We start from the raw sequence: 18,057 nt of genomic DNA on the forward strand, positions 1-18,057 counted from the left end.
GCTGAGACAGAGTCTCACCATATGACTGGCCTTGAATCCTGAGTCCTGCCTTATCTTCCCAGCTACTACAATTTCAAGTATGTTCAACTATAATGAAGAAAGGTTTTAATAAAAATTACTACTTAATAACAAGCAATAATTTACTGTTAGTAATAACCATCTGGAATAGAATTCACTAGGCTCATGAAAGTCAACTGACTTATTAGACTGATTAAGGGAGGCTAAGAAAGGAGGACTGCTACCAAGTTCAAAACCAGCTTGGGCTACAATGATAAAAAAGAATAGAGAGTGAGTTGTGCTGCTCAGCAGTGAGCAGATATTTATCAGAGAGGACTAGAGTTGGCTTTCTAGCATCAATGTCAGGCAGCTCAAAACCACCTCTAACTAGCGAGCTTCAGAAGATCTAATGTCCTCTCCTGGTCTTGAAGGATACCAGTACCCCGCACATATTCATACATAGATACAAATAATTAAAAATAAAATAAATCTTGACGGCTGAAGAGATGGCTCAGGGTTAAGAGCACTGGCTGCTCTTCCAGAAGACCCAAATTCGATTCCCAGCACCCACATGATGGTTCACAACCACATGAACTCTAGTTCTAGGGGATCTGATGATTATCTTCTGGCCTCCAAGGACATGAGACACACATGTAGTACACCAATATAAATGTATGAAAAACACACAAACTAAAAGAATTTTTAAAAGTTTAAAAAATTATATTTTATAACGTATTATTTTTAAATTAACAGTAGTTACGAGGATAATCACTATGAGGATACCGATCATATTAAAACAAACAGAATGGCAACTACAATACATCTTGGTTTTCTATTATTTTGGTAAATGGATTATAATGTTTACACTTGTGTACTTTATGCAACTAAAACATGTTTTTTAGAAAATTCTCACAGGAGTCCTAAAACTTGACAAAGGAATCTAGATGCAGAAAGATTATTAATTTTCTTCACTTTATCAAATGCATACCTCGCATAATCATTTACCCATTAACACTCCCCAGATCATTACCCAACTTAAACCTTTGAACAGCTCACTGAAAAAGTATGAATGTCCTTCAATGACTTACCACTGCCTTTTTATTCAATGTCATTCTTCCTGTCACATACTTTATTTGTTTGTTTTCCACATGTAATTGGGCCTTTTTCTCTGTTAGGACAATGTTTATGTGAGATGTGTCTCTTGTCCTTCTTCATCTGTCTAAGGCACTTTCTCATTGGTTTGATAAGGAGTTGAATGGCCAGTAGCTAGGCAGGAAGAAGACAGGCAGAACTTCTGGGCAGAGATAGGAACTCTGGGAAAGAATCTGAGGCAGGGGATTGGCTAGCCAGATGTTGTGGCAGTGGGTACTGAGGAGGAGGTAACGAGTCCTGCGGTGGACTGTAGATTGATATAAATGGGTTAACTGAAGCTTGAAGAGCTAGCTGGGAACAAGCCTACACTTCATTACAAGTGTTTCTGATGAAATGCTAGGGATCAAACCAGGGCCATGAGCATACGAGGCGAGTGTCCTGTCACTCAGCTACAGCCCTAGGACCCTTAGTCAAGTACAAGTCTATAGTGGGGAAGGGGGAAAGAAAAAACCACTCATTTTTTTTTGTCTTCCTTTACCATGTTCCTTCTTTCCCTAAATAAACACCATCAACAGCACACAAAAGATTTTTTAGTATCTTTGCTATGAATTTATGTGCATATAAACATATACACACAGCTACCTTCATTCAACAAAATTAACAAAACTACTCTAAGTGAACTAGAATGTAATTCTTCCAAATAACTTAAAAATACATCCATAGGGGGCTGGAAATATGGCTCAGCGGTTAAGAGCACTGACTGCTCTTCCAAAGGTCCTGAGTTCAATTCCCAGCCACCACATGGTGGCTCACAACCACCTGTAATGAGATCTGGTGCCCTCTTGTGGCTTATAAGAAGGATACTGTATACATAATTAAATAAACCTTTTAAAAAATTACACCCATAGTACATTAAGATCATGTCTTTATTTAATATTACCCCTTTAAAGGGCATGCTCTTTCTGTTTTTCATTATTATTATTATTATTATTTGTTCATCTTACATACCAACCACAGTTCTCCCTCCCTCCCCTTCTCACACTTCCCCCAATCCACTCCTCAGAAAAGGTAAGGGGAGTTAACAAAGCCTGGCACATTAAGTTGTGGCAGGACCAGGCCCCTCCCCCCTGCATTTAGGCTGATGAAGGCATTCCACCACAGGGAATGGGCTCCAAAAAGCCAGCTCACACACTAGGGATAAACCCTGGTCTCACTGCCAGGGCTCCCACAAACAGACCAAACTACACAACCATTGCCCACAGTTCGGTCCCAGGTAGGCTCCCCAGATGATAGACATGCTCTTAAATTGTCACTTGATGTTATCAATCTTTAAAAAAAAATTGCCAACATGGAGATATAATGCCTTGTTTTTGCTTTATTTGTATTCTTAATTACACAGGAAGCTGACAGTTTCTACTGGTATTTGTACTTTCCTTTTGTGAAATGTGTTTACATATTTTGCTTGTATTTTAAGGCAGCCAATAATTTAAAAATTATGTTGGGCTGTCTACTCTGCTACATATCAGAATTATAATAATAAACATGGATTATCCTTCAGAGAGCTTACATTCTAGTAGGAGTTAGAAATGCAAAACTGGCAGGGCGGTGGTGGCGCACACCTTTAATCCCGGCATCAGGAGGCAGAGGCAGGCGGACTCTGTGAGTTCGAGGCCAGTCTGGTCTAGAAGAGCTAGTTTCGGGACAGACTCCAAAGCTATAGAGAAACCCTACCTCGAAATACCCGCCCCCTCCACCCGAAAAAAAAAAAAAAGGAAATGCAAAATTGTCTGTTATCCCAAGGCTGCGGCAAGAAGATGGTAAATTCCAGCTAATCTTGGCTACATAGCAAAGCCCTGTCTTAAGGAAATAAACAGCATTAACAAAAAATAAAACTGTTAAGTCTCGGAATGAGGTGCTATTTAAAGATAAGATGAATATTCCTTACCCAAAATGCTTGGGACTTAAAAGTGTTCTGAATTACATATTTGGGGTTATTTTTTGAATAATTACACATACTTAATAAAGTATCACAACAATGTAAGACTAAACACAACATATAGCCAACATCAAGTTTATATACTTTTAGTATAACTGTGCTTTGACTTGGCTGGAATATGAGGTTAGGTGTGAACTTTGCATCTGTGTCAGTTTTGTTTTTGTGTTTTTTTTTTAAAAAGAGTATTTTGGATTTTAGATTTTCAGATTAGGAATGTGGTAATAAAACTGATTGGAAATCAAGAAAAGATTATCTGTTGAATGTGTAATTTCATTTCAACAAAATGAAGCACACACACACACACACACCAGAGGGACAATGTATTCTAGTTAAAGGGACAGAAAGAATTGTGTCTCGGGGACTGAAGATGCTTTCTTAGAGTAACTGAAAAGACTGATCAGACGCTACATCTCCACACACACACACACACACACACACACACACACACACACACACACACACAGACACACACACACAGACACACACACACATACACACACACACACATACACACACACACACACATACACACACACACGACACACACACACAGACACACACACACACAGACACACACGACACAGAAACAGAAAATAGAGAAAGACTATGTGCCACACAGTTAATGGAGAAGTAATGGAGACTATGCCTAAGCAGTACATTTAGGAAAGATCTGTATCCGCTGCTTTGGTTACAGATTGGGAAAGATCCTTTAGTTATATAAGTTTTCTGTAGTATGTTTAGCTTTCAAACAAAACATTAACATACCAGTCTAAACCTTAATATTTGAAACTTATTCATGGAACTTGTATAATGAGAGATTATACTTGAATTGAGGTATATAGCTTTAACATATGTAACAGAAAACTAAAAAAGAATATTTTCCTAAATATTCCAAACAGAGGAGTCTAAGGCAGAAAAGATGTGTGAAACTGCTCTGCGTCAAGACAGTATGTAAGTCAATCTGGCAGGCAAACTCAGACTACATTCAGAATGCGTCTATTGGTGTGTTAGAAGTCACTCAAAGGACATACAGACTGAAAACAAAGTACACACCTCAGAGCAACTGCCATGGTCAAAGGGTGAGTTTTATGAAGCACAATTTCAAAGAAACACCCATCAAAGCCAAACAATCCAAAAGCACACAAGCATGACAGATGCCCGAGAACTGAAAGAAAGCCAAGTTCTACAACTGCTGAAAAAGCTCAAGGTCTAGGAAGTATGCACTCATGCATTCAGCATATACTTGATAAAACTGTGTAGTATTCTAGAATTATCATTTATAATATTTTATAAGGACATACAAAAGTAAACAGAATCTCACAGCATCAATTTTAATGTATAACTCAAAAGTTGGCTGGGCAGAGACAAGCACTCTCTTTATATTCTGAAGAATCTGAGCTCAGCACTCACCTCTAATATCTGGTTGACATTCATTAACTTGCTAACGTCTCTGGTTAGTTCCAACAATAGCCACAGTGACCACCCGCCATTTCCTAAGGTTTTTGTGTGCATACTCAAACACTGGTCCTAACAAAGCAAAAGGAAGCCAAAGAACAAGACCATGCAGCATTAAGCCAAACTGTAACATTTGTCGGCACAGATAACAGCACTACGAAGAAAAAAATCCTTTAAGCTAAAAATAAACTTGCATTAAAAAAATGTTATGTTTTAACTGGCAAAGAATACATTGAATTAGAAGGACAGAATCTTAGACTTGAAGAAACCCATGATGTATATTATAAAATTGTATTCTGGCTGTTACTGAACCTTTCCCACTGGTACCCCAAAGGAGAGTAACCAAAAGGAACTTCCTAAACTTAAATAAACTTAACCATATAATCCTCCCAATTATAAAGGCAAGAAAAGAGGGATAATCTTGTTTGGGCTGAAAATGCAAATTTGAAAAGCTAGACTATCTTGACTCAAATACTAGCTCTGTCATTTCCTACATGTGATTTTTCTTTGACTTCTTTTCCTCATTTATTAAGAGTTATTAATATATCATTCTTCATCGGAATCTAAATTTCATATTTCAGGAAAATAAGAGTAAGTTACATATTCACCAATTTGAGGCAGCATTCTATAATTAAACTCATATTTCTATACAAAGGAAAGTTATAACTATGTGGTATAAGTAAAGACTGCACCATTTGTGATCATGTTCTATTTCACTCTAGAACTACACCAAACCTGTAAATCACATTCCCTGGGGTTTCAGGAGTTTGGGATTATACACGAGGCAACTATAGGATAGCAAAATACATTTTCATGTGATTTTAAAGAGCTGAGATGATGTTAAGGACTGAGAACAGTGAAAAGACACACAGAAAACACCGGGCAAATGACAGCTATTATTGTTACCACTGCAACTACCTTTTACTTTTCCTGCCTACTTTAATGCCTTAGGTCAATGAGTCATGTTTTTTCCTTATTACCACTGCGAATCTCGCTGCCACTGCTCTAGTTTCCTTGTTCCTCCTCCCTGGTCTGTCAAAGACAGTCTACCTAACAGAATAGACTAAATATGTACCCCACCAAAGCACAAACTCAGCATGGCACACAAGTCTCTGCATGCTGTATCTGATACTCTCTCCACAATCTAGTGTTGACCCCTCCCCCGAGCCCAGTGGGCCATAAAATACAGCACATATATAAAACACATTTCCTTCAACACCAAAGAGATAAATTATAATAATTTACTCATCCTATATTGAAGATCAAGCGTTTGGATGTTTCTAATATCTGTAAGTGTATGGCAAGCCACACCTGTAATGCTTTAGTTATGCATTCAAAGCAGATATTTCAAATTAACAGGCAAAGCAATCTCTATGCATAATCTAGTTTTTTCTTCCAATCTGTTAGTTGTCTCACCAACATTTACTTATGTAACAGTGGGACTTGCCTTTGAGTCTTTCTCAAGTATTCATGTTATTACAGCAAAATTTCATTTTTAGCATGTTTCATCTACATGGGACTATCCAAATAAATTACATAATGCAAATAGGGCCTTAGTGGCTAAGAAGACATAACTAATTTTTGAAAAATTAGCAATCTAACTGAGCATGGGATCTAATCTGAAATGTGGTTGATATACAAGCAACTGATTGTTTATGGGTGAAAACTGATTTTCCCTTTGCTGGCAGGAATCAAGTGCAAATAGCTTCTTGGTTAGGGGTGGGACCCCATGTCCACTTCTCCTCAGGGCTGAGACTCCATCCTGCTTGCACCTATATAGGTCTGAGCATGTCCCATGCCCAGGGGATGTTGGACAACACAAACATAAAAATATCTGAATGTTATCTTTATTAACTTTATTCTTTGGCTTTTTTTTTTCTTATTAGCTGTTGCTTGCTTGATTTTCACTACTGTGTAGATTTTTGATTTTGTTTTTGGGGGTAGGGCGGGAGGGGAAATATAAAGATGAAGTTATGAAGTTGTATGGTGTCTTAGTTAGGGTTTCTATTGCTGTGAAGAGACACCATAACCATGGCAACTCTTTTATGGTAAACATTTAATTGGGGCTGGCTTACAGTGTCAGAGGTTTACTCCATTATCATCCTGACAGGATACGACTGTGGTGGTATTTTGTTGTGCTCTAATACATAAAGTTTGCCTGAAGATCAGAGGGTGGAGCTAGCCACTAGTTAATCATAGAGGTCTGGAGGTCTGTAGAGACAGACAGGAAGTGATATGGCTCAGCAGAAAGAGGACTATAAGCTAGGAAGAGACATGAGGTTGGCTCTTTTTCGGCTGAGGAGTTAGCAAAGTAAGAGCTGGCTGTGGCTTGCTCTTTTGTCTCTTTGATCTTTCAGCATTTGTCCCAATATCTGGCTCTGAGTTTTTATTATTAATACCAATTAGAACTTGTATAATATATGGCAGCATGCAGGCAGACATGGTACTGGAGACAGAGCTGGAGCTAAGAGTTCTACATCTTGAGCCGCAGGTAGCAGAAGGAGAGTATTACCCTGAGTGTAGTTTGAGCATATATGACCTCAAAGCCTGGCTCTACAGTGACACACTTCCTCCAACAAGGCCACAATCACTCAAACACACGAGTCTATGGGGGCCATGCCTATTCAAATCACTCCAGGTGGGTAGGATCTAGAAGAAGTTGGAGGAAAAGAACATGATCAAATTATATTGTGTAATTTTTAAAAACTAAAACTAAAAATTAAAAAAAAATACCAATACTGAATTTTAGACAGAGGGACTAAGACCATAAAGAAAGATGTCTAGCTAGTCTAAAGGCTCAGCAAGGAAACCATAATAGTTATAGAAGAATCTAGAAAATGGCCAAAGATAGAGTCAGAAAGTCAGAGTGGTGAATGGCAGACAAATCAGACTCTTGGGGGGTCACTGTCTTTCTACCCTGAACACAGTATAAATGCACTGGAGGCTCTGAGTAAGTCTGTGATGTTCCCCAGCTTGAGGTACTATAACAGCATCCTGTCATCTACACCAAGGTAAACAGGTGGAGAGAAGAGACAGTTTGGTGCACAAGCTATAACAACCCAGTGTAAAGCAACAGTGCCCAGTATCAGAGAAAATAAAGGAGATGGTAAAGAGTAGTTAGACAGTGGACATATTTTGCTGGTGAGTCAACAAAAGTTTTGTGGACTTTGGTAGAGCTTATGGATCAAAGTTATAAAGAGGAAAGACCAAACCATAACTAAACCACCACAAACATCTTAAAGTTATATCCTTAAATAGCCAAGTCCTTAATGACCAAGTGACAAAGATATGAAGCCTTTTTCCATGCACTATAAATAAGACCATGGAAAATGCTATTTAATGCTACAAGCCTTTTGAGATATAAAATCTTTAATACTGCTCCATAAAAGAAGATACATTAGAGTACCAATTAATCAGGCTATATTCTATGAGACTATATATGGCTAACCTAATATATGATTAATTTTTTTATATTAGAAAATTTTGTGGCTGATGTGGGATTTCCTTCTGTATGCTGTGATTACTATTAATAAATAAAGCAACTGCTTTGGACCTATAGCAGGGAAGAACTTAGGTAGATGGGGAAAACTAAACTGAATGCTGGGAGAAAGGAAGGGGGAGTCAGAGAGAAATCATGTAGCCCCTGGCCAGAGACAGACGAGGGAACTTTAGCCAGTAAGCCACAGCCAAGTGGCAATACACAGATTAATAGAAATGGGTTAAATTAATATGTAAGAGTTAGCCAATAAGAAGCTAGAGCTAATAAGCCAAGCAGCGATTTAATTAATACAGTTTCTGTGTGATGATTTCGGGGCTGAGCAGGCAGGAACCAACAAGCAGCCTCCTCCAACATATGGCTACTCAAGATAAAAGCATTCCTTAAGCATTTATAGTGGAAGCTTAAAAGGGGAATATAGCAATGAAAGTAAAATACAAAGAACGGTTTCAGCAACTAAAACATTAATTAAATCACTCAAAATATTTTTTAAATAAATATAGTAATCCCTATATTTCCCAAGAATTAAAAAAAAAAGACATCTGCCAAGACTAGAGGTATAATTATTTAACTAAAATGTTCACTGGTTAATTAAGCAGGACAGGTAAAACTGTGACATACACAGGCATACACATGAAACAAACACATACCTATCTCTATACCCTAATATGAGTGGCCCCCAGAACAGCATGTCATTTTTAAAATATAGATTGGAGGAATATTTTTGCTATTTTGTCACTTATCTATAATGGGAGGCTTACTTATTTTCACTAATACTTAGATTTAAAAATCCAATTAGGATATTAGTAGAAAAATTTTTATAAATGGCTATTTATAGGGTATAGGAGGAATTACATGAGTATTTTACCACTTAATTTTACCGAAAAAAATTAAGTGGTATTTTACCTAAAAAAAATTTAAATGGAAAAGAATCTAAAGCTAAATAAACTCAACCAATGAACGACATGGCACTGTCAAGATGGTAGCAACACTGAGAACAAAGAATTATTCTAGATGGATAAAGGGTGCATGCCTATAATCCTGGGCTGAGGGTGGAGATTCATTAGTTTGAGGCCAGCCTAAGCTACATGTCAAGTACCAGGCCGCACAGGTGATATAATAAAATCTACTGCAAACACAAAACAAAATCAGTCAACGAATTCACAAGTCAAATATCCTAAAGACAGAAATTAAATACCAAAAACAAAACACTGTCACCAGTATTGGACACTCAGGTGAATATATGTGCAATACATGACAAAGCTGATCAGCAATGTTGTGTTATTTTGATCCTATAATGTCTGGCCATGAAGAGAGGACTAAAGAATAACACCTCTATTGGATTATGAACGAAGAAATTACCAATCCAGTAGCAATGTACACTCTTGGAACACATTACAAAAGAGTAGGGCTTCTTCAAGAATTACAGTATAATTTGTTAACCAAGTAAAGGCAACTGTCATAGGCTGAAGTACATCAAATGTAAATGTACGAGCTTCAAAAGATGCTTAACTTGAAAAGTAATTAGTATGTTAAAATCAACACAGAAAAAACAGTAGACCAAGGAGAAAAAAATGATTGGAGTATAAGTAGAAAATGAAGACATCAAAACCTTCTAACCTGTAGATGACTTGGTTCTAAAAATAAAGAGGCCCTAAAGACCCCACCAGAAAACTCTTAGAGGTGATAAAAGCATCAGCAGAACAGTAGGATATAAGAGTCAACATAAAAACCAACAGTTTTACTATATGCCAATAATAAACATTTTAGAAAGAAAGGGGAAAAAACTTCCATAACTGCCTCCAAAAAACTTAAACAAAACCCACAAACATCTCGGTAATACCATGAACTATATCACACTAAACCTAACAAAGGAAGGGAAAAGATTCCACAATGAAAACTGTACAAAAGTCACGAAGGAAACTGAAAAAGACATCAGAAAATGGAAAGATTTGCCATACTCATAGACTAGAAAAATGTATATATACTACCAAAAACAATCTACAGATTCTACACAACTCATCAAAACCCCAAGGTTAAACCATCTTATTCACAAAGAAGCACAAAAGACCTTGACAGTCAAAGCACTGCTGAACAAAAGCACAGTGCTGGAGCTATCAGCATAATCTGTTGCAAATTTTATCACAGAGCCATGGCAGAGCAAGGTACCAGCACGAAACAGACACGGAGATCAGTGGAGTATTAGAGTCAAGGCAAATGTAAACACATGTAGGCACCTGACTTTGGAAAACATGTTAAAAAATACACACTGAAATAGCCTCTTCAACAGACAGTGATGATAATAAAATTGCATAGCCACACACAAAAGAATGAAACCGGATCCCTATCGCTTCCCTGTATTAAGATCAACTGCACAGGATCAAAGAGCTAATCCTCTGAACTGTTAAAATGAAAATAGCAGGGGTAACACCTGAATGGGAACAGGAAAGACTTTCTGAACAAGACTCCAGTCTCACAGGAAATGACACCAACAACTAACAAGGGAAATTTCATCAAACTAGGAAGCTTCTGTTTAGTAAAGGAAATATTCAAGTGAAGAGACAGCATATAGTGAGAGAAAAAAATTATAGCTTGTATTTTTTACATAAATTAATATCAAGAACACACAAGAACTGAAAAAACTAACATAAGAACGTTCTTAAAAGATAAAACACAAATGACAGAAAACATTTAAAAATGTTCATTTTCACTACAAGAAATGCACCATCAAAGAAATGCAAATCAAAACTACACTGAGATTCTGTCTCATCCCAGTTGTAAAGGTAGTCATTAAAAAAGACCACCAAATGATGGCAAGGACATGGCAACAGAGAAGCCTACTCAGAAGTTAAACTAGTGCAGCCACTATGGAAGTCAGAAGTGAACTTTCTCAAAATAGATCTAAAAGTCTATCTCTTATATAACCCTACTATGCCACAAACTTCCGGGCATTTGCACCAAGGATTCTAAGCCAATGGTGCTGGCTAGTTTTATGTCAACTTGACACAAGCTAGGGTCATCTAGGAAGAGGGAACGTTAGTTGAGAAAATGCCTTCATCAGATTGGCCTGCAGGCAACCCTGTGGAACACTTTCTTAATCAGTGATTGATTGGAGAGGGCCCAGCTCACTGTGGATGACATGGTACCACTCCTAGGCAGGTGGTCGTGGGTTGTATAAGAAAGCAGGCTGAACAAGCCATGAGTGAGCAAACCTGTAAGCAGTATTCCTCTAAGGCCTCTGTTTTGGTTCCTGTTTCCAGGTTCCCACCTAGAGTACCTGCCCTGAAGTTCTTCAATCACAGATGTGACCTGAGAGCTGTAAACTGAAATAATCCCTTTCCTTTCCAAGCTGCTTTTGCTCATGATGTTTTATCACAACAGAAACCCTAAGACACTGATATATCAAAGAGACAATGGCACATCAATGCTTACTGTAGTACTACTTACAATAGCCAAATTATTGACCCATTTTTAATTAAGCTCTTAGATGTGAATGTATGTATAAAGCCACAATTCTCGAACTGTAGTAATAATCTTGTGAACAAGAGGAAACATGGCTAAGACTAAAATCTGTAGGTAGGACATTCAGAAGAAAATCCTGAAATGGTCCAAGTCCTTGACGATAATATTAAGTAGTTTAATAAATCTGAATGAATGAATGAATGAATGAAGCCATTCTTCAAAACTACATACTATTGTATAGGACAAATGTCCTTGCTGACTAAGTTGTTTTAAATTTTAAATTCTGTCACATATAACTGAAGGCATGACAACTGACTCAGTAGGTTTATGATTCAACAGAATCTATGCAAAGAAATTATATATATATAAAGACCGTGCTGACGTGTGAGTGTAATCCCAGCGCTAGGGGTGTGGAGCTCGGTAGATCTCTGCACCTTAGGGGTCAGCCAGCTTCATCTACTCACCTAGTTCCAGACCAGTGAGATCCCCTCCTTCAAAACTCCATTAGAAAGCATCTGATAAACAATAGCAGAGCTGCCCCTGTCCTCCGAACACACACACACATGTGCATGCACATCTGTACTCACAAACAACACCTCACATATCTACCAAGACTTCTCCAGTGTAGAGCAAACAGTTCAGGCCTCAGAAAGAAGAAACAAACCTCTAACAGATTAGTGGCAAACCTAAAATAAAGCTGAAGAAATACAAATCTTCGTGTTTCTAGGCCAGGCCATTTTTTTATTACACTATATTGTTTCCCCTTAAAACATATATATCCAATTTTCATATACATGCAGAAAATAAAAACCACAGTGAGATTCACAATGAAGGCTTACTACAAGTTAATTACAATAGTCCCTTCTTGCTGCCAACTATGGTCTGCAAACAGTAGTTGGTTCCCCCCCTTTTAACTCTTTCACATAACTTTATGAAAGTATTTCAAAAGTGCTCTACTTTAGTAGCTCTTGTTCATTTTACTGTGCTTAACATATTCAGTATTTAGTACTTGTTAAAATCTGATATAAGAAAATAGATTATACAATGGTATGCATAGTAATAAAAACTAATTTAACAGAAACATTTTAATATATCTATATTCACATACTAAATGTTTGAACAAAGTACTCATACATAAAAGGCAGTTGAGAATAGAGTGACTCTCACTACAAGATATACTTCCAGAAAATGATCTTAAGAAAAGCTAATGAGGTCAATTGAAGAATTATGAATCATTCTCGGTTTAGCAATGGAACTCAGTTAAGAACTGTTCCTTTCTGACGATTTCATGATTACACAGTAGACAAGACTGCTAACCACTAACCCTGCATCATTCAGTCAGACTATAGCTACACCCAAAAGAAAACAAATGGACAATGTATGCATTATTGATTTTAATACAAAATGCAAAAGGCCCCAGCAGTAAAAAACTTAATTTTTGGATGCACAAGAATTGCTAGCTTTCTTTCCTGAAAAGAATTTTTAGGAGTTAAGGTTGCAGGATTAAACGTTCACAAGGATTTTTATAAAATGTTTTTGATATTAGTATAACACTAAAACACAGAACTGGCTTACTCTGCAATATCAAGATATCCACAGGAAGCGGCTGCATGGAGTGGTATCCAGCCTTCATTGTCAGGTTGATTGATATTTGCTCCATTTTCTACCAGAAACTTCACCATATCAACATTGTCATCAATGCAAGCCTGAAAACAAAATAGAAAGCATGACTAGAAAAAAATTGAATCAACAGTCTGAAAAACAAGCCAACAGATTAAAACTTCTGCTTTATGCATCTTTAAATCTATCCTCTGTAAATTAATCTGTAACAATCATGACTGTACAGCCATCAAACAGTACAATCACACTAGATTCCGCGAGTCCTCCCTTAAATCCACATAATAGTATGGCGACTATTCTTTATGCCAACCCAAGCAGGAAAACCAACACAACCCACTAAAATGTAACAGAACAAATCAAGCCACACATGTAGGCACACATCTGCAGTCTTAGCATCAGGAAGATGGAGGTAAGTGAATGCCAACAATTTGAGGCCAGCCTGATTTACACAGTGAGTTCCATAGCAAGGTCCTGCCTCAACAAAACAAAAGACAGATATACTTAGCAAGTAACGTATTATAACTAAGTAATAACACCTTTACTGACTATAGCGGAGATTTCCAAAAGGTGGTCTATTAGGAGATTAGGGAATGGAAAGGATCCAAGACCCTTTTAGGAAATTACCAAATTATTTTCAAAATAACATCAAAAAATTATTTCCCCGTGACTTTGTGACAAGTAACACTTGAAAAGCAAAAGCAATAAAGATGTAAACTGTATCAGATCTCAACTCCTGGGTAGTGTTCGTCTAATACGCCACGGCATAAAGCAGGAAGTATACATTAAAGCCCTTTTCTGGACATGACAGGTGTCTTCAGAAGCATTTATACAAGCGGCTTGTTATAACTAGCCACTTTTCTAATGGGCATTACTTTTCCCTAATGACAAGCCATAGCGAGTATATGGTGAATTTAATTTCTGGAAAATTGATTTCTTTAAAATGAACAAAGTCAGTCTATCATTTCAAGAACAGAAATTAACACCAATAATAGACATGCAACTAATACATCACCAATGTGAAATTCAAGTTTTTAAAAGAAAATAGTTTTGATTTTAAAATACTCTATGTAGCATGAGAAAAAATTAATGTATTATTACTGTATGCATGTGGGTGTGCACACACGCATGTGTGTGGAGGTAAGAGAATAATTCTGTGGAATCAGTTCTTTCCTTCCACCTCTATGTGGGCACCAGACAGACCTCAGACCATAAGTCTTGTAGGAAAAGCACTTTTCTTGTTTCGATATCTCATAGATCAGAAAAATTTATTTCTAAGTTATTGTAATTTTATTTGATATTTTAAATCCTCATTTCTAACACATGACTCTGTAAATATTAATGTAATCTTCAAAACTTAAGCATAAATAAGGAAACCTGGAGAGGGGACTGGAGAGGTGGCACAGAGGTTAAGAGGGCTCCTGTTCTCACTGAGAAACCAGGCTCAGTTACCAATCCGGACACATGGTGGCTCACAACTGCCTGAAACTTCAGTCCAGGAAACCCAATCCCAGAATCCCTCACTGGAGAATGGAGAGATAAGAGCAACATGAATAAAGCCAACCAATGCTACAAAGGGAGATCCTATCCTAAAAAAGCATAAACACAAACAAACAAATACCTAACCAGTTCTCAACCAAAGTATCTGCTTATACTTAGGAAAAGAAACTATCTTCTAAAAAGAAAACAACAAAAAGATTTGAATGGCAAAACTGATCTGAAACTGAAAGATAAAATACACAGCTCCTCTTTTCTGTGCTAGCTACAGTAAACTTCATTTTTGCTGACATTTTATTTAACATAATTTCATAGTTGGCTTGTATTCAAAATAACCAGCAAAAGCATATACATCCTGTATTTCACCATGAGATTTCCCCCCCAGTGTTCTGAGCAAAACCATGGGTGTCAAGGTCCCCAATGCTGGTATCTAACATTTTATCTGTTGCTACAGAAAGTAGAGAACATAATTATACAAAAATCAAAACTACATTGAGGGTATCACTAAGCTCTTAGGTTGGAAACTCACTACATCTAATGGGTTGTAATTTTAACAGTGCACCCCCTCCCCCAATTAAAAGTCATTTTGTTGCTGTGCTGTTTAAGTAAAATGTCAGATTGCTTAACTAGGACGCAGTTAGCAGAAGTATAGAGAAATTTTTAGCTCATCAATCCAAGTTGAGACGTTGACTACTATGGAGTCGACTCAGCATACGAAGTCCAAGTTTGCAACCATCAGCAAAACTGTACCTATGATTAAAAGATAGTTTTTCCAGAGCTGTAGAATCGCATTCCCAGAATATAAGACAAGGCCCTTCATGCAGCTGGGAAAACAAACCCAAATGTTCCTGAATTCTTGAGACGCTGTCACACCCTCAAGTTCACTAAGGCCCCAAAGAGGAGGCCGACAGTCAGTGACAGCACACCACCTGCTTTTGGGTGGTCAAGGATTCCAACAACAGCCACCAGTGTTGCAGAGCCAAAGATAAATAATACAAAAGCACTCACTTTTGAGCCAATCAGCTGTTACAAAAGTCCCTCTCCTCAAAGGAGACCACATAGAACAGGGCATACGAACCATATAGTGAAGTACAGTAGAGAGGATGAGCCCCCTGTCAGTAGGGTGTGTGTGTGTGTGTGTGTGTGTGTGTGTGTGTGTGAGAGAGAGAGAGAGAGAGAGAGAGAGAGAGAGAGAGAGAGAGAGAGAGAGAGAGAGAGAGTATGTTTGGTTATTCCTACAAAAGAGCCTTGTAAAGACCATTTCAATGTAAGTGAAAGCAGTTTGGGGATGACTGATGTCAGATAAAACAAGAGTCTTTGTCTAAATGTCTTCTTTCAATTAACTAATTAATGTGTGTGAGTGTACACTTGGCAGGGCCCAGAAAAGGGTGTTGGATCCCTTGGAGCTGGAGTTATAAGCTGTTGTGAGATGACTAAAAGGGGTGCTGTAAAACTCTCGTTCTTTGCCAGAGCAGCAAAAATCCCTAACTGTTCGGCAACTCTTCGTTCCTAAGCAATTACAACAAATTAGCTTCACAGATTTTTGGGGGTAGGGAGTGGGAATGGGACAGTGGTATTGGGAACAGATCCCAAGGTCTCATACATTCTAGGCAAGCACTAGCGATGAGCTCCAGGCACCAGCAAATATCACCTTTTCGATAAGGTCTTTTCTGGTCTCCATACAAAACCCACAAACTCCTGCCCTACCATTTTCTCCACGTCACTTACCCTACAACATGTTACATATTTTTGCTTAATTGCTCACCATCAATTTATCTTACTGCTAACACAAAGGTTTAATAAAAGGAAAGTTTTTGATAACTTAATACTTTGTATGGTATTTGGCATGTGGAAGGACACACGAGTGCAGACTTTAAAAGACCTAAAAGGATTTACAGGTTTGAAGAAGTAGCATAAGTGACAGTCTGGACACTAATAGAGTTGTCTCTGATTCCACAATACATGTACTTTCTCCAGAAGCAAAACAAATGCTGCTAGTAGCATTTCTCTGAAGAAGACAATCATGAGGGGCAGAGGAAATGGCTCAGCTGGTGAAGTGTTTGCAGCACAAGCATGAAAATCCGAGTCTGGGTCCCCAGGTCTCACATGAAAAGCTAGGCACAGATATGCACCTAAATCCCAGTGCTAGGCACAGATAGGCACCTGAATCCCAGTGCTAGGCACAGATATACACCTAAATCCCAGTGCTAGGCACAGATACGCACCTGAATCCCAGTGCTAGGCACAGATATGCACCTGAATCCCAGTGCTAGGCACAGATATGCACCTGAATCCCAGTGCTAGGCACAGATATGCACCTGAATCCCAGTGCTAGGCACAGATAGATATGCACCTGAATCCCAGTGCTAGGCACAGATAGATATGCACCTGAATCCCAGTGCTAGGCACAGATAGATATGCACCTGAATCCCAGTGCTAGGCACAGATAGATATGCACCTGAATCCCAGTGCTAGGCACAGATATGCACCTGAATCCCAGTGCTAGGCACAGATAGATACGCACCTGAATCCCAGTGCTAGGCACAGATATGCACCTGAATCCCAGTGTTAGGCACAGATATGCACCTGAATCCCAGTGCTAGGCACAGATAGATATGCACCTGAATCCCAGTGCTAGGCACAGATAGATATGCACCTGAATCCCAGTGCTAGGCAGAGGGAGCCAACAAGATCCCAGGGGGGTTAAAGTGATGAGCTCCAGGTCACCAAGATCCTGTCTTATAAGAGCAACAGAGAAAACACTGGACATCCGCCTCTGGCTTCAACACACACACACACACACACACACACACACACACACACACACCCTGTGGCATTAGTATCTTAGTATTTCCAGTCCAGAGAAGAAGCTGACATTTACATATCACTAAAATTCTCTAACATGTTAAAATGCATATACATCTGGGACTCCCTTCAACAATTTATAAGTCATAGAAGGGTCCAAAGTACTTAGAACATATTCTGATCATAAATTAATAGGTAGCAGTTATTATTAATTTAAACTTGTGGCCTTTTGTGGGCAGTGGTTAAAGGTAAAATAGTTATAAGGCATTTGACGACCACAGCTATGTAATATCAAAACAAAGAAGTGATACAAAACTGGACTGTATTAGGAAGAACTTTACAGAATGTTATTTAAAAGAAAATGATACTTCACGTTAAATTACTGGAGATATTTCTAAGCATAATAATCATTTTCCTAAAAAAAAAAAAACCCACTGAGTTCTCTTCACTTTTTGCTAATTCTCATAGACTCCAAGACAGAATTCTAATTCTCATCAATACAAAATATAAGATTGCTCAACGAATGTTTATAATGCAAATGCAATTATGGTTTCAAAGAAAAGTCAAACATACAGGAGACTTTTTAGAAAAGGATATACCATGCTCCTGCAGTAACAGTGGCTCAGAGTAACAGCAGTGA

The 18,057-nt window shown here is 38.0% G+C and overlaps 1 protein-coding gene across 5 annotated transcripts in view; it reads right to left on the reverse strand.

The window, feature by feature from the left end:
- Nucleotides 1-18,057, reverse strand: part of Ppp1r12a (protein phosphatase 1 regulatory subunit 12A) — a 111,362-nt gene that overhangs the window by 58,355 nt on the left and 34,950 nt on the right. For all 5 annotated transcript variants that reach the window (XM_075954610.1, XM_075954609.1, XM_075954607.1 and 2 more), the window contains exon 2: nucleotides 13,074-13,204. In XM_075954610.1, the coding sequence (XP_075810725.1) occupies nucleotides 13,074-13,204 (131 nt within the window). The remainder of the gene's footprint in view (nucleotides 1-13,073; nucleotides 13,205-18,057) is intronic.

This window comes from Microtus pennsylvanicus, chromosome 20, assembly GCF_037038515.1.
Source record: "Microtus pennsylvanicus isolate mMicPen1 chromosome 20, mMicPen1.hap1, whole genome shotgun sequence".
Lineage (NCBI taxonomy): Eukaryota > Metazoa > Chordata > Mammalia > Rodentia > Cricetidae > Microtus > Microtus pennsylvanicus.